The sequence below is a fragment of the Neovison vison genome, chromosome 11 (assembly GCF_020171115.1).
Source record: "Neovison vison isolate M4711 chromosome 11, ASM_NN_V1, whole genome shotgun sequence".
Taxonomy (NCBI): Eukaryota; Metazoa; Chordata; class Mammalia; order Carnivora; family Mustelidae; genus Neogale; species Neogale vison.
In genome coordinates, this window is record NC_058101.1 from 8,522,400 (window position 1) to 8,548,893 (window position 26,494).

Below are 26,494 nucleotides of genomic sequence, written 5' to 3' on the forward strand. Positions count from 1 at the left end.
TCTAACAGACAGGGACGTTTGAAATATTAACTTTCCCACAGACTCCAAATCTTCAGTAAGCAGCTCTCAACAATTCATTATATTAATCATATATGTCACCACACTCCCATTAAATATGCATGAGGTTTAACACCACTCATGTTGCAAACGGCCCAACATCATTTTTAATATAATTTGTTACGTTTTAGATACTGTAATTATAACGGCACCTAGGTGCTGCTATAATAAGTGGAAAGTTAACTATCTGACCTGTAAGTAACCAGTATTATAACTAATTCCACTTTAATTCAATTTTCAACATGCATTCATGAGAATATTTTATAATATGAAGTATATACAGTATTTATAAAGTTAATATGCATTATGACGGGATGTCTAATTTAAAAATTGCGTAAAGAAGGGAAAGAAGGAATAAATTGATTTTCTTAGACTTAGGAATTTTGGACAATGGAAACTTATCAAGAACTTAGCATACAATATACTGACATCTATAAGAAAAAGTACAATGGAAAGTATGATTTGGAAGAGTATGATGTCATATTTCCAATCAAATACTTTACAGACTTTATAAATTCTATGTTTACACAAATAATTGCAGCAAAGACTAGATTTGATCCAAAAAAAGGAAACATAAAACCTACCAGAGAAAGACAATAAAGTTTCAAACCAAGGTGAAGAATACATCCTTAGCCTTGGATCATGTTATTCAAAACATTATGGTTAATATGTCCACAGATTATTGAGTTAAGCATATAAAAGAAATAATAGTAACAGCCACGATTCACACTGAGCAAGCGTGTACTTAACTTATTATGTCAGCACCAGAATTAGAACTTTACGTTCATATCTCATCTAATTTTCACATTAACCCAGTGAAGGAGATATTAATATTATTTGTGCTTCACGGATATGGGCAGTAGAGACTCGACCGGCATAAATATCTCATCCAAGGACACAGGGTGCGGCAGGAGGTGGGTCTCACCGAGTCTGTCCTCCTAAACACAGACAGCATCCAGCTGCCAGCTCTGGTTCCAGCATTTCCTTGTGTGGCCTTGGGTAAGTCACCCGAACCCTCTAAAGTTCATTTCTTTTAGCTGCAAAATGCAAATAATATTAATATATGCCAGAACGACTGAGAATGAAATAAGAGGACTTACCAGAAAGTACCATACAGCTTGTGGAACAACACAATGCTGCTTGTTATGTTATTGATGAGGTAAGAAAATAAAATGTTGAAAATGAAGTAAAATTTGCACACTGACACAGAGTCAAAACCTTCCAACAGGGGTGCCTGGGTGACTCCATCATTAAGCGTCTACCTTTGGCTCAGGTCATGATCCCATGTCTTGGGATCCCATATCCTAGGATCCATGTCCTGGTATCTCAGGTCCGGGAATTGAGCCCCAAATCCGGCTCCCTGCTTGATCAGAAGCCTGCTTCTCCCTCTCCCACTCCCCCTACTTGTGTTCCCTCTCTCACTGTGTCTCTGTCAAATAAATAAATAAAATCTTTGGAAAAAAATTTTTTTTCCAACAAAAATCGTACACCTAGGTAAATATTTCTGGTTGTTTTAACTTGTTTGCCATAGAAATTACTGCATAAAGGCAAATATGAATCAATATATTACATCCTAAGAGACAGAGAAGCCCTAGTAGATTAAGTTGGAAGCAAACAGTAACGCTAGAGCTGTCGATGTTCACCATGAAAACTGTGTGCGTACTACTAGATTTCGCCTTTCAAAGAGCTCCTCAAGACTGAAGCTTTTTGAAGTTATCTGGCGTCATCATCAGGCCCTAATTTACTGTGATCCGCACATGCGTTTTGATTACTGGCAATATTTAAATCCTTAGGCCCAGGAAGGAAAAGGAATATTCAAAAGTCTCATTCATTATTTTAGGTAAGTGATATGTCATGGCTGGGCTTCTCTTTCCATAGGACTTTGTGGCTTAAGAAATTATTCCAGGTGTCTTATGTCAGCAAAGATCCCAAAAGGGATGCTTAAAAATTTAAGATCAAGACACTAGAATTCACCAAGGTTAATAATGATACGAAATCTCTATTTCTATACATCAGTGTGTCTGTGTGCGTGTGTGTGTGTGTGTGCATGCAGAAGTCTACTGACAACGTAGACTGTTATGTATTTAGTGGCTTTCCACTTTCCTTTATGTTCGTATTGTCAATTATTTAAAGGAAGTGTATATGGCCAAAATAATAGTAATAGGGACAAAAGGGCCATATATTTCCAGCAATTCTTTTATTCACTTTCATGGTGCTCATATCACTAGATGAAGGAGGAGGGAAGCTTTTATTTGCATAAATCCACGAATATACCGAGCCACGTTTCCAAACGTCCTGACTCGATTTTAAGAACGAAGAAAATCACAAGAATATATGGAATCAAGGCCCGACCTACCTCCCGGCCGCTCGTGCTCTCCGTCAGTGTGCAAAAGCATGGCGATGGGCATCCCTACATTCTTGGATCTTCCAGCTACAACCACATTTTTCCCAAATGTTTCAATTCCTTAAAACATAGAGTTTGATTTAAATGAAGAATCAACAATAAGAAGCAGATTAAACATCTGAACAGCCAACTAAAACATTCTTTAAAAACTTCTAATTAAATCTGCATTATTGTGTGGCTTCTCTATAATGTGCCACATTCATTATTTATGAATATTCTTTTTATGCTTCAGAGATTTGTCACTTCCTCTGTAACTGTCCTCATTAAAAAACTACACTTTCAAGTTGCCATTAAATTACTTTTAAACATGGAGATTCACATGAAGAGTTAGATATGAAAAGACTTAAAATACATTAACTACTAATTATAAAGTAAGCAAAGTAAAACAATGTTGAGCTTAATTGGCAATCAAACTTTCAGCAAATCTGGAACAAAATGAAGTGGAGGAAAAGTATATAGTATATATATATATATATATATGTATGTATGTATTTTTTTTTTTTTTTTAACAAAGCTCATGCCCTTTACCCCATCAGAAAGAGGTACTGAACTTCAGGGACTCGAAAAGGTAGGAAAGATAAAATTTGTTAGATATAACACACTCTACTTGGTTTGGGCACAATTGATTCGTACATAAAATGAAGAAGTTAGAATTAAGGTTTTTACAAGTAGTAATGTCCTAAGAGGATGGTGCTAGAATCCATCCTAGAAGATACAAGGAGAAGATGTGGTCAGAAACAGAAGGGACAGTAGGGAGGCAGGACAGTCACAAAAATAAAGGCAGTATGGAATTAATTAAAGTAGAGACAAACGTCTCTCTATACACCTCAAGGTTCCGAGGGAGTATTACTGTACTTAGAGCATAATTCAAATGTAAATGCCTATAGTAAAAACCTAGGATCTTTAGAGATGGCTCCAATATGTTCATCACATTTTGTTTTTAAAGCTAAGGAAAACCACAATTCATTTTGGAAAATGCACATTAAGTGTATAATTTAAAATGAGGGAGACAAACCTACTCTTGGGAAAATTAACTCTTACAAGGTACAATGGCAGTTATCTGTAAACTGGCATGCGCTCCTCATTTTATTCAATTTTGGATTATTCTTTGACTTCTAAAAGTTTACAGCTTTCTACAGACTGAGGTTTTATGGCTTGTCATTTTCTTTCACTCAGTAAGGAAACGGTTCTATCAGAGCACTGCACAAATGCGTCCCATGGACCTCAAGTTACCAACCTGTCCTCTTGATGATTTCCCAAACAGCACTGGCAGTGGCAGGTATGAGAGAATGCTGGTCAAGGCACAGTCTTCCAATGTTGATGATATGAAATCCATCCACATCTTTTTCAGGGGCAATTCCATTGCACACGGTTCGCTCGTCCACATGGTCTGAAACGTAAATAAAATTGGTCTAACTTTAAAATGGTCATTTATTTGGAAGTCTTTCCTTGAAATCTGAAGACCCACATTATGATTTGGCTTCAGGAAAGGTGTAAAATCATTACTCTGTCCTTATCCTTTCCACCAAAACAGTAAGCCAAAGTGTGCTTGGCTGACGGCTATAATTAACCACCTCAAGAGTTTAGGGCTGGCGTGGTGAGAGGGGAAAATGTGTGAAATAAAACAAAGCCAATGAAAACTGGAAACAGCCAGGTCCTAAATCTTTGCTTCAATAAGTTTACCTACTTAGTTGTTTAAATCTTTGTTTTTCCCATACAAGACATTTCCACAAATAGGCTTCTATTAAATATTTCCAGCATTATAGATTAAAAGGGCCTTGTTAGTATTAAAATAATCATAACATCATTAATGTGCCTAACTTCCTCCCAAATGACATAACAAAAAAGCAAATCACACAGACACACACACACACACATGCACACACACACAGGCCTCCTTTGTCTGAAGCACTAGCACACTGATATCCAAAAATACCATTTTGGTTTTCTCTTTGGAAGGAAAAAAATAATAAGAGTAATAAACTAATCAGAAGAGATAGGAAATGCTAATCATCATTTCATTTTGAAAAGTAATAAGTAGAAGTAATAAAGCTTCCCCCAAACCCTACAATAAGCCCATGTGTCTAATATACTGAAATAAAGGTATTATTTGCTACATAAAAGTTTCTTTGTTCATCACACAATGGATGTCATTTAGATATAATTTTTAAGAACATTATCAAAGCCCAAGTTAAAATTGTTCTCAAAGAGCTATGCCTTGTTCCTTAGATCTTCTGTATTCTAAATGGGATACTACCGCCATTTTACTTTAAATTTGATTTGCCAGCATGAAACTCCAAAGTTTCTTACAGATACACCAGTAGTAATCTGAATTATGTTCATACAGAAATTGGGTCTTTGTGAACAATCAACAGTTGTTGATGGAGACACTTCACGACTGAGCCACCCAGGCACACCACAAAATGCATCTCAAAGTATAGTCCTATTGCTGCTATTTAAAAAAAGTTATCCGGAAAACACTGGGGAGTCACTAGACACGGACAGACCTGGGCATCTGAAAGACAGGAATGGCACTCAGAGAGTTTCCCATTTTGGAGACTTTCCTTAGACACAGGACAGCTAGAAGTTGGATAGACATCTGTGGCCCTACGTGCTTAAGGAATCAAGGCACAAAGTTTGAGCTATCACAGCAGCTGAAAATTGAAGGGATATATCCAGAAAAGGAGAAAGGCACAGAGTAGAGCTTCAAAGTGTTATCCATAAATTCTGCCCAATTCTCTGACCCCTAATCAACATACACACGAGAAAAACTCCAAGAAGCCCATCAAGGCTCAGAGAACTACAGAGAGATTGCACATGTGGTTCAGCAAAGGCAAAGCAAAACATGAAGTCCTCAATGTGAGAGGCATTTACAAAAAATCTTACAGGGTGCCTGGGTGGCTCAGTCAGTTAAGCATCTACTTTTGGCTCAGGTCATGATGCTAGAGTCCTGGCATCAAGTCCCTCGTAGGGCTCCCTGCTCAGTGGGGAGTCTGCCTCTCCCTTTCCCTCTACCCCTCCCCCTCGTCCCTTTCTCTCCCTTGCTCTCTCTCTCTCTCTCAAGTAAATAAATAAAATCTTAAAAAAAAAAAAACTTATAGCTAACTTATACTTAATAATGGAATGCTCAATCTTTTTCCTCAAGAAAAGAAGACATGAGTGTCACTCCCACCATTACTATCCAGTGTTTTACTGGAGATCTTAGGCAATGTGATAATACAAGGAAAAGAAAAAAGAGGTCTAAGATCGGAAAGGAAGAACTGAAACAACCTAGCCACAGACAGCATGGTTATTAACGCAGAATATCCTAAAAAATTTAAAAAAACAATAAAAGAACTGATAAAGTAGATTTTGCAAGAGCACAGAGTACAAAGTCAAAATCAATACAAAAAATCAATTGTTGGGACACGTCGGTGGCTCAGTCAGTGAAGCCTCTGCCTTCGGCTCAGGTCATGATCCCAGGGTCCCTGGATTGAGTCACGCATTGGGCTCCTTGCTCAGCAAGGCATTTGCTTCTCCCTCTACCTGCTGCTCCCCCGACTTGTGCCCTGTCTCTCTCTCTGACAAATAAATAAATAAAATCTTTTTTAAAAAAATCTATTGTAGGGGCGCCTGAGTGGCTAAGTGGGTTAACACCTCTGCCTCCAGCTCAGGTCATGATCCCGGGGTCCTGGGATGGAGCCCTGCATTGGGTTCTCCGCTCAGCAGGGAGCCTGCTTCCTCTTCTCTCTCTCTGCCTGCCTCTCTGTCTGCCTCTCTGCCTACTTGTGATCTCTGTCTGCCAAATAAATAAATAAAATCCTAAAAAAAAAAAATCTATTGTATTTCTGTATATAAGGAGTGACTAATTGAAAATGAAATGTTAAAAATACATCTTACAATAGTGAACCAATCATAACACACTTAGGAGTAAATTTTTTAAGTTTGAGGGTAACCTCTACAATGGGAACTAGAAAACATCACTGACAGATGACCCAAGTAAATGGAAGGCATGCTATGTGCATGGACTGAAAGATTCAATAGTGTTAAGTTGTCAATTCTTCCAAATTGATCAATAGCTTCGATGTAATCTCAATCATAATTCTATGAGGTTTTTTGGTAGAGGCTGACTGATTCTAAAATTTATATGACCAGGCACAGGAAAATCCAAAGCAATCTTGAAAGTGAGTGAAGTTGGAGGACTCACAATACCTGACTTCAAGACTCGCTACACAGATTCAGCGATCAGGATGGCATGGTACTGGTGTAGGGATAGGCATATACATCAGTGGAACAGAATAAAGAGCCCCGCTTTAGATTCACACTTATTAATTGCTAAAGCAATTCAATGGAGAAAGGAAAATCTTTTCAACAAAAAGCACTTGACAACTTGACAGCCATATTGGGAGGTGGAGGGGAACTGAACTGTAATCTCTACTTCAGAGAATACAGAAAATTTTATTACAAATGGATTATAAATCTAAACATAAAAGCTAAAACTGAATAGTTTCTGGGTGAAAACTTTAATTTGTGTGCTAGATACAGGCAAAGTTTTCTAAGAATACAAAACGTAAAGGACAAAAGAAAAAAAACTGATCAATTCAGCTTCAGAAACATTAAAATCTTATGCCCATGAAAAGACACCATTAACAAAACGAATACCAAGACAAAGACTGGGAGAAAATATTTGCAAAACCCGTACCTGACAAAGAACTTGCATCCAGATATATAAAGAACTCTCAAAACTGAATCTTAAAAAGAAAATAAATCAGTTTTTTTTCCAATTTATTTCCAATTTATTTTCCAATTTTCCAATTTATTTATTTCATTATTTTTTCACCACACCCAGTGCTCCATGCAAGCCGTGCCCTCTATAATACCCACCACCTGGTACCCCAACCTCCCACCCCCCCCCCCCCGCCACTTCAAACCCCTCAGACTGTTTTTCAGAGTCCATAGTCTCTCATGGTTCACCTCCCCTTCCAATTTACCCAAATTCCCTACTCCTCTCTAACGCCCCTTGTCCTCCATGCTATTTGTTATGCTCCACAAATAAATGAAACCATATGATAATTGACTCTCTCTGCTTGACTTATTTCACTCAGCATAATCTCTTCCAGTCCCGTCCATGTTGCTACAAAAGTTGGGTATTCATCCTTTCTGATGGAGGCATAATACTCCATAGTGTATATGGACCACATCTTCCTTATCCATTCATCCGTTGAAGGGCATCTTGGTTCTTTCCATAGTTTGGCGACTGTGGCCATTGCTGCTATAAACATTGGGGTACAGATGGCCCTTCTTTTCACGACATCTGTATCTTTGGGGTAAATACCCAGGGGTGCAATTGCAGGGTCGTAGGGAAGCTCTATTTTTAATTTCTTGAGGAATCTCCACACTGTTCTCCAAAGAGGCTGCACCAACTTGCATTCCCACCAACAGTGTAAGAGGGTTCCCCTTTCTCCACATCCCCTCCAACACATGTTGTTTCCTGTTTTGTTAATTTTGGCCATTCTAACTGGTGTAAGGTGATACCTCAATGTGGTTTTAATTTGAATCTCCCTGAGGGCTAATGATGATGAGCATTTTTTCATGTGTCTGATAGCCATTTGTATGTCTTGATTGGAGAAGTGTCTGTTCATATCTTCTGCCCATTTTTTGATGTGTTTGTCTGTTTCGTGTGGGTTGAGTTTGAGGAGTTCATTATAGATCCTGGATATCAACCTTTTGTCTGTACTGTCATTTGCAAATATCTTCTCCCATTCCGTGGGTTGCCTCTTTGTTTTTTTGACTGTTTCCTTTGCTGTGCAGAAGCTTTTGATTTTGATGAAGTCCCAGAAGTTTATTTTCGCTTTTGTTTCCTTTGCCTTTGGAGACGTATCTTGAAAAAAGTTGCTGTGGCTGATATCAAAGAGATTACTGCCTATGTTCTCCTCTAAGATTCTGATGGATTCCTGTCTCACGTTGTGGTCTTTTATCCATTTTGAGTTTATCTTTGTGTACGGTGTAAGAGAATGGTCGAGTTTCATTCTTCTACATATAGCTGTCCAGTTTTCCCAGCACCATTTATTGAAGAGACTGTCTTTTTTCCACTGTATATTTTTTCCTGTTTTGTCAAAGATTAATTGACCATAGAGTTGAGGGTCCATATCAGGGCTCTCTACTCTGTTCCACTGGTCTATGTGTCTGTTTTTATGCCAGTACCATGCTGTCTTGGTGATCACAGCTTTGTAATAAATCTTGAAATCAGGTAAGGTGATGCCGCCAGGTTTATTTTTGTTTTTCAACATTTCCTTAGCGATTCGGGGTCTCTTCTGATTCCATACAAATTTTAGGATTATTTGCTCCAGCTCTTTGAAGAATGCCGGTGGAATTTTGATCGGAATGGCATTAAAAGTATAGATTGATCGATAAGCCACTGGCTACACTAATCCGAAAGAAAAGAGAGAAATCCCAAATTCATAAAATTATGAATGAAAAGGGAGAGATCACAACTAACGCCAAGGAAGTAGAAACAATCATCAGAAGTTATTACAATAAGCTTAGCAACCCAGATGAAATGGATGCATTCCTGGAAAAATATAAACTACCAAAATTGAACCAGGAAGAAATCGACAACCTGAATAGACCGATATCTAATAACGAGATTGAATCAGTGATCAAAAACCTCCCAAAAAACAAGAGCCCAGGACCTGACGGATTCCCTGGGGAATTCTACCAAACCTTCAAAGAAGAAATAACACCTATTCTCCTGAAGCTGTTTCAAAAAATTGAAGCAGAAGGAAAACTTCCAGACTCTTTCTATGAAGCCAGCATTACCCTGATCCCCAAACCAGGCAAGGACCCTAACAAAAAGGAGAATTTCAGACCAATATCACTGATGAATATGAATGCTAAGATTCTCAACAAGATCCTAGCCAACAGGATCCAACAGCACATTAAATCAGTTTTTTTTAAATGAGTTTAATACACAAGCAGGCATTCTACAAAGGAAGGTATTCATATGGGCAACATGCATGTGGGAAAACAAACAAACAAACAAACGAACACAACAGACCAGCGGTTCCCTAGGAGTGAGGATGAAGGTACGTACAGGGACTGACAGGAAAGGAACATCAGAAAACTCTCTCAATTCATAAGCAAAACAAAACAAAACACTTGGTATTCTTTTTTTTTTTTTAAGATTATTTATTTATTTATTTGACAGAGAGAGATCACAAGTAGGCAGAGAGAGAGGCAGGCAGAGAGAGAGAGAGAGGGAAGCAGGCTCCCCGCTGAGCAGAGAGCCCGATGCGGGACTCAATCCCAGGATCCTGAGATCATGACCTGAGCCGAAGGCAGCGTCTTAACCCACTGAGCCACCCAGGCGCCCCAACACTTGGTATTCTGACAGGGGTTTAAGTTACATGAAAGTTTACTTTTTTTTAAAACTTAAGAAATAGTACGCTTAAGATGTGTGCGTTTCAATGCAACATAAATTTCACCTAAAAACATGCATATTGATCTGTAGTTAATGATATGCACGCTGAAGTTTTAGTTATACATTTGAAGTTTTTCATAATAAAATTTTGAAAAATTACAACCAAAAGTTACAACAAAAATACAACCATCCCCCAACATCTTGATCCCCTTTACTGTGCTCGCCTCTTTTTCTTACAGCACATCAACTTCTAATAAATATAAACGGATATTTATTACATTTATTTTCCATTGTCCATCTCTCCTGCTACTCCACGAGGATAGAAATTTTTGTCTTTTTGTCTTTCTTGCCCTGATGTATTCCTACCACGAAGAACAGGGCCTGCGGCAAGAGGGACTCAATAAACGTTTGTTGCATAAATGATTACTATCATTATTGACTCATAGAAAGAAACTAGACAAAATCTAGGGGACAACCAGGAACAATTAGAACAGGCCACCATAAGGAAAAGATGTCTGATCCTTCTACAACCTCTGAATTCCATCCTTTAAAAACATAATAAAAAACCAAAGGTCGCTTTCATTAAAATCTTTATTTGTCAGTATCTTTGCGTAAACATTGTTAAATAACTGGCATTTTTACATCTTCCAATATAAAGCTGAAGTAAGACTCATGTTTGTCTGTTCTTTATTGATTTCTTCCTTTCAGGACTTGAAAAGTCAGAAATTTAAGGCAGAGTTTTATGCTTAAAGACAAAGTCCACACTCTGAAGACGAATATAGGCCCTTGAAAATGTGCTCATTTATCCACTCAACAAATATTTACTGGGTGTCTACCATGTGCCCAATATTGTCCTAAAGATTTAGGATACATAGCAAACCAAAAAGACAAAATTTTTACCCCCTGGAGCCTACATTCTAATGGAATAAATGTCTTCCTAATCAAATTATTTAGCTATCGTCTCTTAATGAGTTAATTATTCTGAAGGAGTAAATAAGGGAGATACTTCTGGAAGCTGTGCTTCCTGTTCTCAAGCCAATAAGAAATATTTAAATCCTTTGGGTTCCACATAAAGGTTTCGAGACAGAAAATACTTATCAGGTGATAAGTACTTGCCCAACATCATTTAAGAGCTGTTTCATCATTGAGGAGTCAGAGGACAAAAAAGGAATGGGAAGTGAGTCTAATCTCACTCTGCTACTCCACCCCCAAATATGAGAATTGGTAGAGCTCGGAGGTGGAGTGGGAGGTATTGTCTAGGCCAGAAAGGGGTGGAACTGGCTGGCCCTCCACCCTTCCTTAGTCTCTTTCTCCTAGAGCCACAGAAAATTCGCAGGACATTCCTAGGTCGACCTATTTTAAAGGCTGTGAAAGAACCATATTAATAGGAAGTGGGAACCTATACATAACACAAAGGTTGCTGCCTTTGCCCTTCATAATTCTCTTAAGTGACCTCAAGAGTATATGGATATCTAAAAGTTGCCCTGGTTTAAGCCCTTGGTTTCCTAGGCACTAGACGCAGTGACTTCTGTCAAATGTACTACCTACACTCCAAGCAGTGTATATTCTACAGAGGAGAACACTCAGATGAGCGAACACGTCTGCTCTGATGAGCTTCTCTAACACACAAGGGAAAAGAAGAGATGTTGTATTTGGGGGACCTCGCCTGCAAATTTTACAAGAGCAGCTGGTCTCCCCCGCGTCCTAACTACCTCTTTCCCCTAGTGCCTGGCACAGTTATATGCAGATCAGTACATCTTGTTTGAACTGTTAAATGAATAAAGAGGGTCAGAAGGCAGTCATACAAACAGATCTTTTAAAAAACTTTCTACAAAGAAATATTCAGATGTTTCAAAGGGCCTTTTGATTTTGGTAAATTCTTTATCAATGCAGAATGCACTCAAAAAATAAATTAGAACATCATGGTAAGGGAAAAAGAAAAAAAAAGTGAAAACGAAAAGAAGTAATCACAGTGGTTCCAGGCAATTCTGGATCTTGAAGATACTTTGAGTAGTCAGGCATCTTGAGTTACATGAGGTAACCCGGTTATGAGAGCAATTGCTAAAAAAGAGGTAATTCTATTGATCTCAGTGACCTTGGGATGGCTTCCACCTAGGAATAAATAGGGAGATACATACGCAGCTACCAGGACCAACCAATCATACGAATATGTAAATCACATCAAAATAATTTACTCAGCGTCCACTATAAACCATTAGGCTTAAAAAAACAAAACAAAAAAAAACACAACACTACTCAGTGCTGCCACCACTTGGTTAACATAACCACATGCAGGAGAATTGTTTTCTACTTTGTTCACCTTGCATATAATTTCTTTGCATTTTCTTGCATATAATTTGATAAAAATGTTACCTGTTAGAAAAAAAAATTTTTTTAAATGAGAACATGCTATCACAGGGATAGCTTTGTTTCTGTGTAAACATTCAAATGACCTCACAAATGATTTGAACAAAATACTCTGTTTGAAATCTGGCCTTTTTTTTTTGAGTGAGCCTCAAATACAGAAATTGGTTACATCATAATTCATGGCTCTGACACAACTTCAATATTGGTTCAAGCAAGGTCTGATTTTAAGTAATTAATTATTTTTAATAATAAGCTAGGCATATGCAAATACACCACCCAAAACAAAAGTTATGGCCTTGATAGCAATCTCTGTTCAAGCACACAATACATCCACTAAGCCATCCCTTTTCCTGCTCCAACATAGTGGGAACTTCATTCTACATTCTGTGTTTATCATTCCCTCGACTTCCTTTCTACATAGTTTTATTGCATTTCTTTGTATTCCTAAAAGATCTGGTTTTTTAAACCATAGCTTTATTTAAGAATATTTGAATATAATAGACTATGTATAATTAAAGTATATAATTTGATAAACTTTGATATATGTATATACCTGTGAAAACCGTCACCACAATCAGTGAGCACATTCACCACTCTGGAATTTCCTCAAACCCCTTTTCCTTCCTCTTTCCTGTCCCCTAACCTCCAACCACCAGTAACCACTTGTTATATCCCTCCAGAATGTATATGTTGAAGCCCCAAATCCTAATGTAATAGTATTTGGAGAGGGGGCCTTTGGGAAGTAATTAGGTTTAGGTGAGGTCATCAGGATGGAACCCTCAGGATGGAATTGGTGCCCTTATAAAAAGAGACACAGGAGAGTTTGCTTTCTTTCTCCACCTTGTGAGGATACAGAAGAAAAAAAGGGGACTGTCCAAAAGCCAGGAAGAGAGCTCTCACCAACTCTGACCATGCTGGTACTGATCTCAGATTTTTAGCTTTCAGAATTGTAAGGAAATAAAGCTCCTATGAACATGCATATACAAGTCTTCATAGTGATATGTGTTTGCTTTTCTTTTAGGTAAATATGTAGACATGAAATGGCTATACTATATAATGGAAATACATTTAACTTTCTAAGACATGACCAAATTATTTTCAAAGGGCACCATTTTGCATTCCTATCAGCAACAGCACCTCCTCACCAATATATGGTAAGGTCAGTAGTCTTTCTCATTTCAGCCATTTTAACTGTTTAATAGTTTAATAGTATCTTATTACAGTTTCCACTTGAATTTCCCTAATAACTACTTACACTGAGTATCTATTCATGTAATTATTTCTTCTGTGATGAAGTGTCTGTTCAAATGTTTTGACCACTTTTGGAATTTATCCTGCTTGGTGTTCTCTGGGTTTGGTGTTTGTCTTTAATTTTGGAAAGTCTCAGCCAGTATTACTTCAAATCTTTTTGTTGTTGTTGTTGTTCTGTTTCTCTCTTATCTTGGTATCCAACTGCATGAGTGTTAACTTTTTTAAAATGGCCTACAATTCTTGGATGCTCTGGGGGTTCCCCCCCCCTTCTTCTTCTTCTTCTTTTTTTTAATTTAAAATATTTCTTTGCATTTCAGTTTGAGAAGTTTCTCCTGGCATGTTCTCAAGCAATTATCCTTGGCCTGTCCAAGGATACAACTGAGCCCATCAAAGCATTCTTCTGTTAGAGTATCTTTGATTTCTAGAATTTCTTTTTGATTCTTTCTGAGAGTTTCCATCTCTCTGATTTCCTTGCCCATCTGTTCTTGCTACAGCTGAGCCCATCAAAGCATTCTTCTGTTAGAGTATCTTTGATTTCTAGAATTTCTTTTTGATTCTTTCTGAGAGTTTCCATCTCTCTGATTTCCTTGCCCATCTGTTCTTGCATGTTATCTACTCTTTCCATTAGACCCCTTCATATATGAATCACGGTTACTTTAAATTCCCTGTTCAATAATTCCAAAACCTTTGTCATGAGTCAATCTGGTTCTGATGCTTGTTTTGTCCCTTCAAACTGTTTTCATTTGCCTTTTGTCACACCTTGTGATTTTTTTGCGCCACACCCAAAACTATGGGCCCAGGAGTTTCTCACTCTTAAACTAGCATACGTTGGCCTCCAAAAGCTCATCAAAATTCCATTTCAGAGTCTCTTTAAGATATCAGTGTATAGTCCCAGTAGCTTCTGTTTAATGTCAGTAGATCTTGGTTGTGACTGTATTCGCCGCTCTCCAGATTTTGGGATGGTGGTTTGCCCTACATCCTCAGTTCTCTGATGGTCGAGAAAAGAACTGATTTTCAGTTTGTTCAGCTTTTTCTTGTGGTAAGGACAAAAGGACTTACATTACTCTGGCTAGAAGTTGGCTTTTCTCAGTTAGGTTGTTTTTATTTTCTTGACAAAGGTTGTTGAGAGCTCTTCATATATTCTGTATATTCCTATGTTGTCAGATATATGCCGTGCAAATATTTTCTTTTTGTAGTCTATTTTAAAATTTTTTTCTATTAAGGTATAATTAAACTCTAACACTATATTAATTTCAGGTATACAACGTGGTTTGATATTTGCATATAATGCAAAATGATCACCACAACAAATCTAGTTAAAATCCATCACTATACAGTTACATTTTTTTCTTATGATGAGAACTTTCAAGATCTACTCTTAGTAACTTTCATATATGCAATATAGTATTAATTTTAGTACATGCTGCACATCATATGCCCATGACTTATTTTGTAACTGAAGGTTTGTACCTTTTAAGATTTTTGATTAATTTTAAAATTGGGTAGTGTTAATAATCTTCCAACCATGTTACCCATCTTCAAAGCTGTTTCAGCTATTCTAAGTATTTCATATTTCCATATGAATTTGACACTCTGATTGTCTACTGCTACAAAAAAGTATGATGGGATTTTGATTGAGACTGCCTTGAATCTACAAATCAATGTAAAAGTAACTGACATTTTAACAACATTTAGTCTTCCAGTCCATGAACATAGTGTATTGATCCATTTGTTTAGGTTTTATTTCATTTCTCTTAGGAATGTTCTAGTTTTGATGTACATGTTTTTCTCATATTTTGTCAAATTTATGCTTAATGATTTCATTTTTTGATGTTATTTAAATTTTTTTCATTTCAATACCTGATGTTTGATGCTAATACACAAAATGTCAGTTGCATTTTCCATATTAATCTTGTATCTTTCAACTTCGCTAAAATCACTTATTAGTAGTATTGGTAGTCCTTTTTTTTTCTAGATTCCAATGGATTTTACACATAGACAGTTGTATTATTTGCTTTTTTTCTTCTTCTTACCTTATTGTGCTGCTTAGAATTTCAAGTACAAGCTTTGCGCAGTGGCAGTATCGTAGCCAATGATGTTTTTCCGAGGCACGATTATTGCTAATTGAGAATTTCAAGTACAATGTTAAACCAACATCCTTGACTTCTTTCTCATCACAGGAGGAAAACATTCAGTCTTTCATGATCAGTTATACTAGCTGTAAATTTTTCACACATGCCCCTTAATCAGTTCGAGGACGTTCCCTTCTATTATTAGTTTTATGATGGCCTTTTATCAGAAATCAACAATACATCTTACCAAATATTTTATCTGTATCTATTGAGATGATCATATGACTTTCCGTATTTAGTTTGTTAACGTGATTAAATACACGTTTGATTTCCTAATTTAAAGCAATGTTGCATTCCTAGAATAAACACTTTTGGTCATAAGGAATGATCCCCTTTATTATTGCTAGATTTTGTTAGATTTGGTTAATATCTTTTACATTTATGTTCATAAATGATACTGGTCTATGGCTTTCCTTTTTTGTAATGTCTTTGCCTGGTTTTTGGTATCAGGGTAATAGTGGCCTCACATAATGAGTTCAGGAGTATTTCTTCCTTTTTAGCATTATTTTTTCCTTAAATATTTCATAGAATTCACCAGTGAAGCCAACTGAATATGAAGCTTTCTTTGTGGAATTAATTTGAAGTACAAAGTCAACTTTTAAAAAAAAATTTTTTTATAAACATATATTGTATTATTAGCCCCAGGGGTACAGGTCTGTGAATCGCCAGGTTTACAAACTTCACAGCACTCACCATAGCACATACCCTCAAAGTCAACTTTTTAATAGAATTAATCACGTTATCATCTACTTTTTAAAAAAGATTTTATTTATTCATGACAGAGAGAGATAGCAAGAGAGGGAACACAAGATGTTGAAGAGGGAGAAGAAGGCTCCCCACTGGGCAGGGAACCCAATATGGTATTTGATCCCAGGATCACCACCCAAGCCAAAGACAGATGCTTAAGGAACTTTTGAGCCACCCAGGTGCCCCACACTACCTACTTCTTGAATGGGCCTTGGCAGTGTGTGTCTCTCAAGAAAGCTGTTTACTTCATCAAAATTGTCAAATTACTGGGCATAAAGTTGTTGGAAATATTTCCTTTTGTCCTTTTAATTGCCTTAGAATCTGTGTGATGTCACCTCTGTCATTCCTGATATTGGTAATTTGTATCTTTTTTTCCTTGATCAATTTACCTTTTGTTTCATTCATTTTCTTTACTATTTGTTTTCTATTTTATTAATTTCTGCTTTGATCTCTATTATTTTCTTTCTTGTCTTTCCTTTGTCTTTAACTTGCTTTTTTTTTCTAGTATCTTAAGGCAGAAGCTGAGGTTAATTTGGGATCTATCTACTTTTCTAAGGTAGGTATTATTAAGTATAGAGGTACTATATATTTCCTCCACGTACTGCTTTAGCAGCATACCATAAATTTCGATATGTTGTATATTCATAAAAAGTTAAAAATAATTTCTAACTTCCCTTTTTAAAATTCAATACATGGGTTATTTAGAAGGGTGTTATTTAGTTTCTAAGTATTTGGAAATTTCCAGATAATTTTCTATTAGTTATTTTTAATTTAATCCATTGCAGACAGGGAAAACACTTTGGGCAACATGAATCTTTTTATATTTGAGATTTGTTTTATGGTCTAGAATACATTATTTCTTGGTAAATGTTCTATGTAAACCTAAGAAAAAAATGTGTATTCTGTCCTTTTCTGGGATAGTGGTCTACAAATGTCAATTAGGTCAAATTGAAATCCTTATAGATTTTCTGTTTTCTCAATTATTGAGAAACAGGTATTGAAATCTATGATTATAATTTTGGATTTGTCTATTTTTCTTTTAGTTTTTTAAAATTTTTCTATTAGTTTTTTATTGCAGCTTTCTTCTTGGGTATGTAAGGGATTAAAATTGTTATTTCTGGGGTGCCTGGGTGGCTCAGTCATTAAGCATCTGCCTACAGCTCAGGTTACAAACCCAAGGTCCTGGGATGGAGCCCTGCATCAGGTTCACTGCTCAGAGGAAAGCCTGCTTCTCCCTCTCACACTCCCCCTGCTTGTGTTCCCTCTCTTGCTGTGTCTCTCTGTCAAATAAAATAAACTCTTCAAAAAAAAAAAAGAGATTGTTATTTCTTTTTGATAAATGGATCCCTTTATTACTGTGCCATAAACTTTTTAATCCCTGATAATATTCATTGCTCTAAAATACACTTTGCCTGATATTAGCATAACCGTTCTAATTTTCCTTCAATTGGTGTTAACATGGTATATCTTTTCCATCCTTGCTAATAACCTCTCTGTGTCTTTACACTTGAAGTGTGTTTTTTGCATGCAGCATACAGTTGGCTCTTGCATTTATCCAATCTGACAACCTCTGACATTTTATTGGGTTATTTACAACATTATATTTTATGTGATTAAAATGATCATCTTTATATGTGATTTCATTGTTGTTCCCCCCCCTTTCTTCTTTCCTTTAGAATAATTAAATATTTTTAGTGATTTCATTTTATTTCCTTAATTGGTTTACTAGCTATAGTACTTTATTGTGTGTTTTTTTTTTTAGTGGTCACTTGTGCTTCTATTATATATACTTTTAATTTATCTCAGCCTATCCTCAAGTGATATATAACTTCCATACAGTAGAAAAATCTAACATTAATATCCTACCATTCTTCTCTCCCAACTTTTATGCTATTGTTGTACATTTTAGTTTCATTTATGTTACAAACCACATATTACATGGTTTTTGTTTTTGGTTAAATATCAATTCTAAGATGATTTGAATGATAAGAAAAATATGATATGTATTTACTCACATAGCTACCATTTCCAGTGCTCTTCGTTCCTTTGGATAGACATGTATTTTCATCTGCTATCACCTCCTTCTGTCCAAAGGACTTCCTTTAACATTTTTTTGTACTATGGGTCTGCTGATGATTGTTTTCATCTCTGTCTGGGTTCTCCTCTCCCTAAATTTCTGGAAAAATACTTTATCTTGCCTTTGTTTTAAAAGACAGTTTCACTGAGTATAGAATTCATGATTGACAGGTTTTTTTCCTTTTCAATACTTTAAAGCTCAAACTATTTGCTTGCTTTCTAGCTTACATTGTTTCTAACAAGAAACCTCCTGTCTTTCTTCTTTGTGTTCCTCTATATGTTAATGCAATCCCCACACACCCTGCTACTTTTAATATTCTTTCTATCACACTGTTTTGGAACAAGTTGATTGTGATGTTTCTGGTATAGTTTTTTTCATAGTATATGGCTTGAAGTATATGTTGAGCTTCTTAGATCTGTAGGTTTATAGTTGTCATCAAATTTGTGTGTGTGTGTGTGTGTGTGTGTGTGTACATGTGTGTTTTAATCTGAAATCTGAGTCACTTATGAAAGGATACTTAATTCTTATTCATAAAGCTCCAAAAAAATCCCACTTCCCTCCTTCTTAAAATCTGCAATCATTCATAACACCTTGCTTCCATGATAACTGCAACAAAAAGAGGAGTGGCAAGGGCACACAACAGCTTTTAGCCATTCTCAGTCCAGAAATGGCTCCAAAAAAGTCACTTCCCCTCACAATCCAGTAGAGAGTAGTCACATGGCTACAACCTAGTTGCTCTGAGAAGCTGGGAAATGTGAGGGAGCATATGGCTATTGGAGAACTTTTTCTGCCACAGAGAAAGGCAGCATCGAAACTAGGAATAACAGAATTAAAATAATTTCAGAGGACATGAGCTGGGAAGAGCTCTGTGAGGCCATGGCATTTAAGCTGAGACGTGAAGGGTAGAAAGAAGTCAGTTCTGGTATGTTTGAAAGAGAACCGATATAGTTAAGGGGTCAGAGGTTAAAGCCCCATTCACATAATAAATGTGCATTATCCTGGCATGTCTTCTATATAATAAATACTATAGGTATAGAAAGATTTCAGGGGTACAGAGATAGAGGATCCTCATCAAATCTTGAACAGTGTCAGAACTTATACACCACTCTTAGAAAATATGCAGAAGGATGAGACTTGAATTAAAACAAACAAAAAAAGCAGTTGCTGGGAAGCTACAGGTTTCAGTCATTCCAGCAGCAACATTCACTAAAAGTCGACCATGATACAGAGTGGATTTCAGAATAAAATATTAACTGCAATTCTCCCTACTTTGGTGGAACTAGCAGTCCAGTGGAGGAAACATATTACTAAAAAAATAATAAAATATTCCATGTGGAACTGTCCCAAAGACTCATACACAGAACTGGGCTTTCTTCCTAGAGAAAGAGCAAAAATGTTGTCATAAAGTTCAAGTCAAAATTTGGATATCAGTTAGAAATAAACAGAATAAATGACTCTACAAACATGAAGAAGTCCAGAGTGATGAAATTTCCTACTCTTGTCAAGAACATTAAAAATAAAGCAATAAGTATTCTGTATACATAAATTGTATAATCTCTTAAGAAAAGCAATATGGCCAAGATTTTTTTTCTCCAAATGAATAATTAAGTTTTAGGCAATGCATATATCTATATCCTTACTAATTAGGTCAATATCCCTATTTTTATGCTTACTAATTATTAGAAAAGTTTATCTTTGTTAAATCAACACAATAAACTCTAACTTTTCTTACTCAATTCCTCCAGATTTAATCCTTTAATCCTAGATTTCATTCTAATTTTTCTGTTTAATCCTCTTACATGAATTGGAAGATGTTAATATCAAAGACTTCAACCTTGATAATTAAAGGGTTAAAGGGAAACAGTTGAAAAGCTATGTTAGAATAAGATAGATAAGATGGAATGAGTTTTCCCATTCTACCTAATAATTTTGTTTTAGAAATAGATGAAAAGTAGACTTCAGAAAGCAAGAAAACATAAGGAGATGAGCAAGCCTGTCTCTCAGCACCTGCCCTGCAGTCTCCGTTGTAGGATGGTGATTATGGCTGAAAGGACACTATCATTCCTTCTCCTGGCATTGCTTTATGACTCACTACCTCCCTGACCTCACACAAGATTCTCAGTTCACTTCATATCCTTAACTATACACCACAGATCGAAAAAAAAAAAAAACAAAAAAAACAGCACCTACTGGTAAGAGTTGCTGTGGGTATTAAATGATTTACTATATAGAAAGCACTTTGGAACAGTGCCTGGCAATAGTAAATGGTAAATATTTGCAATTACGCATACCAATAATAGTTGTTGTCATAAAGCAATAGTGAAACACCACATTAAAATATCATTTAGTGCTTGCTGTTTATAGGGTTATATCTGAATGCTTTCATATAGTTCATATAATTGAAATCCACTTAATCCAAACTTCTCCTGTACTAAATCCCATACTATAACAAATATTTATGGCAAATTTCCAGCACACTTTAAGCTTCTAGATATTTTAATTTCTCTTCATTGTTTTAGTTAGAAAAGAAAGGCTCTCAATTTTTAAAGCTCATTATTTCAGCCTTTTTTTTTCATATTACATACTGATACATACCCTACAAATGCCATAACTTTTAACATAATATCACTTCAATACATATAACTCAATAAAAGCTAAACACAAATAATACCTGATTAGGAGAAAAAATATACAGAACATGAATAAAAGACATATTTTTGGCCTTCACAAAATGACCACTTATGATGCTAACAGACCGCACACAGTCAGGATAGGAGTAGGGAAGCATCTCATGTGATTGTTTTTATTTCTCTGTAGTTCATGGATCAGCTTCAGGAAAACAGTCAGGCTACATGACTGCAGACACACAGTTATATCCTGACCAATTCCAATCCTGACCAAATCTGCACCCCTTAAGAACATAAAAGGGGGTCTGTCCTGAGACAGACTCATTACCACTGAACAAGGCAGAATTCTATCTCATTTCTTTGGTTTTTATCCAAATGAGATGCATGGAAGCTGTTTGTATACTCTGATTAATCTTATGCAAACTTGTCCTGCAACATCAGAATTATAATTCTAAGTTAGAATTTCTTTTACTCAAGATACTGCCCTAATTGTGAAAAATAACCTCCCTTTTCTAATCACGATATAATTTAGAATCCAAATTATTAAGCAAATGATAGAAAACTAGAGGTGTGATCAACGAGAATCATCTCATTTGCTCATCTGCTCATTGTTTCACTGATTTGTTGCAATCCTCTTATCAAGACCTGGATGGGAGGGGGTATCTCAACCTGCTTCCACATAGCCAACCTACCAAAATGACTAAAGGAGTTCCATTTCTTCTGTAACATTTGGAAGCTGATGCTCGGGGCTTGATGAAGAAACCAGAAAGCAGTATTTTTAACTCCTGCCCATACCAGTTGACCTTCATGATACTCAACTGACCACTGTGTGTATTTCTTACACTGTTTTTGCTGGTTCTTTCACAATAAATATGTACTTTAATTAAAAATAGTATAAACAAAAATATATAATAAATATAATAAATAAAATACAATAAAACATAATAACAATGGAGTGTGAGAAGAAAACAGTTGCTATTTCTATAAAAACTAAATTGAATATTTTGGAAAAACTCTTAAGAACTAAAATGAATTAGTAAGGATTTAGCTACAGATAAGACAATCATGAAGATTTGGAGGTCTTTTTTTTTTAAGATTTGGAGATTTAAAAAATATTTTATTGGGGCGCCTGGGTGGCTCAGTGGGTTAAAGCCTCTGCCTTCGGCTCAGGTCACGGTCTCGGAGTCCTGGGGTTGAGTCCCGTATCGGGCTCTCTACTCAGTGGGGAGACTGCTTCCCCCCACCCCCTGCCTGTTTCTCTGTCTGCTTGTGATCTCTGTCTGTCAGATAAATAAATAAAATCTTAAAAAAAAGTTTTATCTATCTATTTATTTATTTAGCGAGCACAAACAGGCAGAGGGGAAGAAGGAGAGGGAGAGAATCCCAAGGAGACTCCACACTGAGTGCAGATCCTGAAGTGGGGCTCAATCTCACAACCATGAGATCATGACCTGTGTCAAAATCAGGAGTCAGATGCTTAACTGACTGAGCCACCCAGAAGCCCCAGATGGGGAGATATTTTAAAAATCAATATGAATTTTCACTGAGATAGCTTCATCTCAAACTGAAAATGAGAGGCAACGAATCGCAGGTATTATTAATGCCAGAAAATGATTCAAAATTCCAATCAGGAGGTTCCAAAGAGCTGTGGACCCCCATCAAAAGATCGATGAATGAATGACTATTTAAATGATTCATGTTATAATACAATATTTAAGGTAAATATGCATTGTTTTATGATAACAAGCTTTTTCTGTGGATCAACATACCATATGTCCCAGTATCTTGTAGATTAAGTGGGGTAAGTAATATAGACGAGTCTCCTCATATATAAAATACAGAAGAAAATCCCTACTCCTAAGGCTGCCTTGAGGATTAGATAAAACTCTCCCTGTCAAGGACTGCTTGCCACACGGTAGGACACATTACTCATTGGCTAACACTGATGTGCTGGTGAGGGGTAACATTCTAGTTGAAAGAAATGGCACGAGGAGCCAGTCTTTTGGACTCACATCCCAGCTCAATTACTTACCAGCTCCAGCGGCCTTAAGGGAAGTGACTCAGCCACACCCTGCTTGAAATCCTTCATTAGTAAAATGTCCATAATAGCTCCAACCCCTAAGGGTTATCGTGAGGATTCAGTGAAGTGATACATGTAGAAGTGCCAAGACATAACAAATGCTTAATGTAATACATTTCAGCCAGTATTATTTCGTATATTAGCGACTTTTCAGCAAGATAGAGAATTGTCCTCTCTTGCGTCGCCTGGGTGGCTCAGGGGTTAAGCCCCCGCCTTCTGCCCAGGTAATGTTCTCAGAGTCCTGGGATTGAGCCCCGCATCCGGCTCCCTGCTTGGTGGGGAGTCTGCTTCTCCCTCTGCCTGTGGCCCTAGTTGTGCTCTCTCCCTCTAGCTCTGTGGTCTATCTTTCTCTCTAATAAGCAAAGAAAAAAAGAGAGAGAATTGTCCTTTCTTGAAGCACCCAGATATTGGTTATTACCTTTGGTCCCTTTGCCTCTGTGCTTCTTACCATCTAAACTGAACACAGAACAAAGCAATTTATTTAGTACAGGCAGATCAACAGTGCCATCTAGTGGCAATTCACCAAATGTGAAATGTTGCCCCAAAATGGTAAAATTTCTACAGACAGAAACTTAATTTCTAAGACAAACTCAATATCATGTTTTAAATTTGTAAATTTATAAATTTGTGACATTTTTATAACTATTTGAATTCAATACAAATACAGGTGGGAGAAATTTTTTTTTTTAAGATTTTATTTATTTATTTGACAGAGAGAGATCACAAGCAGGCAGAGAGGCAGGCAGAGAAAGAAAGGGGGAGGCAGGCTCCCCGCTGAGCAGAGAAACCGATGTGGGACTCGATCCCAGGACCCCGAGATCATGACCCAAGCTGAAGGCAGAGGCTTAACCCACCAAGCAACCCAGGTGCCCCAGGAGGGAGAAATTTAAAAAACCAAACCACAAGAAGATTGCTTGGCATATAGAGAAAAAAAAAAAAAAAGACTGTTTTTTAATATAAACCAAACAACTGGGTTTAAGCCCACTGCCGAATCTTTTGGGACCAATCTGTCATGTGAATAAACCACTCGGAATTAGAAATGTTAATTTCTGGTACAATTTGGACAGCACAAAACTTACATACTAAGGCATTAAGTTCTACTGCTGGATAAAGTATCCTGTTAATACCATACAAAGATCTCATGCAATAGCACCATTGAGCTTTTGCTTTCTGCAAAATATACAGAATTCAAAATTACTGCCTTCTGTGCTCTACTGGCAGTCCTGACTGTACTCAGTTGAAATAGGTCTGAATTTCAGAGCCACCAGTTAGTTAAAGAACACCAGTCATCAATAACACAGTGCAGATGTCAGATACTGCGGTAAATTAACTGAGTAGTGATTATGTAAGAGCGGTCAGCCCTCTGGTCCTGCAATCACTATGTAAATAAAGATGAGTGTCGGTGAGAACATGTCACTGCCTGCCAATCTGTTGGTGACCGGTCACTGCGCATTCGTTATTCAGCTCAAACATAAGTGGCAAACCATCCCTCCTCGTCTCCCAGCGAGCAGCTCATGAGACATTTCACAAAAGTAGATCACTGACAAAGGGGAGTAACCTATAACGGTCACAGGGCAGCAAAGAAAATGCGGCAACACTGGAAGTGAAGTGAGATGTGGACAGAAGGTCTGGAAACGGGGACAACAAAGCAAAGACAGCAGAGGCCTGGGCCCACTGGAAGGTAAGGACCATGGATGCGGAAGACAAGATGAAGCCACTTTGGGAGGATTCTAGTTGAGCGTAAATGGATTGTCCAAGAACGAGGTGATGCTGGAATGTTGACACAGTGCCCTTTGGAGCAATGCGGATGTGAGCCACGGGAGCTTAGTGAAGGCCAACTGTTTCCCACAAATGAAGAAGGTTCTTGTGACAAAAAGGACGACAATATCCCAGAGTAAGTGGGACCAGCATAAAGCATCACATTAAAGAAACTCTCAGGGATACTTCACAACTCTGAAAAAGACTACAAACCCCAGGAAGATCGCTAGGCAAATGACTACAAAGGACAAAATGGAAGCTGACCCAAACTTAGAAAGGGATATACAGTCCAGTCCATCAAGGCACAGGAAAGACACCTGCCCTATACTATATTTTAAGTTATATGATGTTCAACTCCACTGATCAAGTTTTTTGCAAAGAAATAACTTTAATTCTTAATGTTTCTAAGTTTATTTATTTGTTTTTTAGAGAAGAAGTGGGGAGGGGCAGAGGCAGAGGGGGAGAGAGAATCTTAAGCAGACTCCATGCCCAGTGTGCAGCCCTATGTGGGGCTCAATCTCACGAACCTGAGAGCATAACCTGAGCCGAAATCAACAGTCAGACACGCAACTGACTGAGCCACCCAGATGCCCCTCGAAGGTTTTGGTTTCGTTTGGTTTTGCTTTTTAAAGATTTTATTTATTTATTTATTTGAATGAGAGAGAGAGTATGAAAGTGAACAAGCATGAGAGAGGGAAGGTCAGAGGGACAGGCAAACCCCCCCACTGAGCAGGAAGCCTGATGCAGGAGTTGATCCCAGGACCCCAGGATCGTGACTCGAGATGAAAGTAGTTGCTCAACCAAATGAGCCACCCAGAAGCCCAGCCCCTCGATGTTTTTAATGTTTTAAATTATTGTATGCTAAACAAATATTTGTCTTACTTTTTTTTTTTTTCATCTCCCTATACATTTATGAACCACAGTGAGTTAATGTTTTGGGAGAACATTTCAAAGGTCACAGAACAGCTGTTATTTTTCCTATTGATTTTTAAGATCGGTTCACCTGGTTTCAGCTTACACACTCATTTTTATGGTCTCACACTACTTTGTAAAGTAAGGACTGCATGTAATTTTTGCCTAAATTTTTCTTTCACAAGTTTCAGTCATGGTAAGTATAAGTCATTTGGGATTTGTCAACAATTACATGTTGACATTTGTCAACAATTACATGCTAATAGCTAGTCCCTTTATGAATGTATTTACTAAATTACTTGTGGTATCATGATACAATGTCAAAAGATGCCTTTTAACCTAAAACCAAAGCAGACATGTAGAAGAGCCTTAGGTACCTGGTAGTGGCAACTGAACTAATATACCGCTGACTCTTGGGTCCATATTCAGTTGATCAGTTATGTCCAAAAGTTCTTCCTGAGAAACATCCTTGGGTTTTAGAATGATCTCACTACAGATTCCTGGAAGAGAAACAAATACAGAAAGTCACTTGACTAACGAAGATGTGGTTTTCCATTCATGGTATCTTACACGGTGTGCAATTGGTTTCCTCTGCTCCCATCCGACTGGAAGGAAAGGCCCTTCTACAAAATGATGTTCAAAGCACCATTAAAAGGGATTTCTCACATAGCACAGATGTCTTC

General features: G+C 37.1%; 1 protein-coding gene and 1 pseudogene across 2 annotated transcripts in view; one reads left to right on the top strand and one right to left on the bottom strand.

Annotated features, from left to right (window-relative positions):
* MTHFD2L (methylenetetrahydrofolate dehydrogenase (NADP+ dependent) 2 like) overlaps positions 1-26,494 on the bottom strand; it is a 132,799-nt gene that overhangs the window by 88,008 nt on the left and 18,297 nt on the right. For both annotated transcript variants that reach the window (XM_044224048.1, XM_044224047.1), the window contains exons 3-5: positions 26,189-26,311; positions 3,699-3,851; positions 2,414-2,521 (exon numbers count right to left, since the gene is read on the bottom strand). In XM_044224048.1, the coding sequence (XP_044079983.1) occupies positions 2,414-2,521; positions 3,699-3,851; positions 26,189-26,311 (384 nt within the window). The remainder of the gene's footprint in view (positions 1-2,413; positions 2,522-3,698; positions 3,852-26,188; positions 26,312-26,494) is intronic.
* On the top strand, positions 15,542-15,626 carry LOC122890618 (annotated as a pseudogene).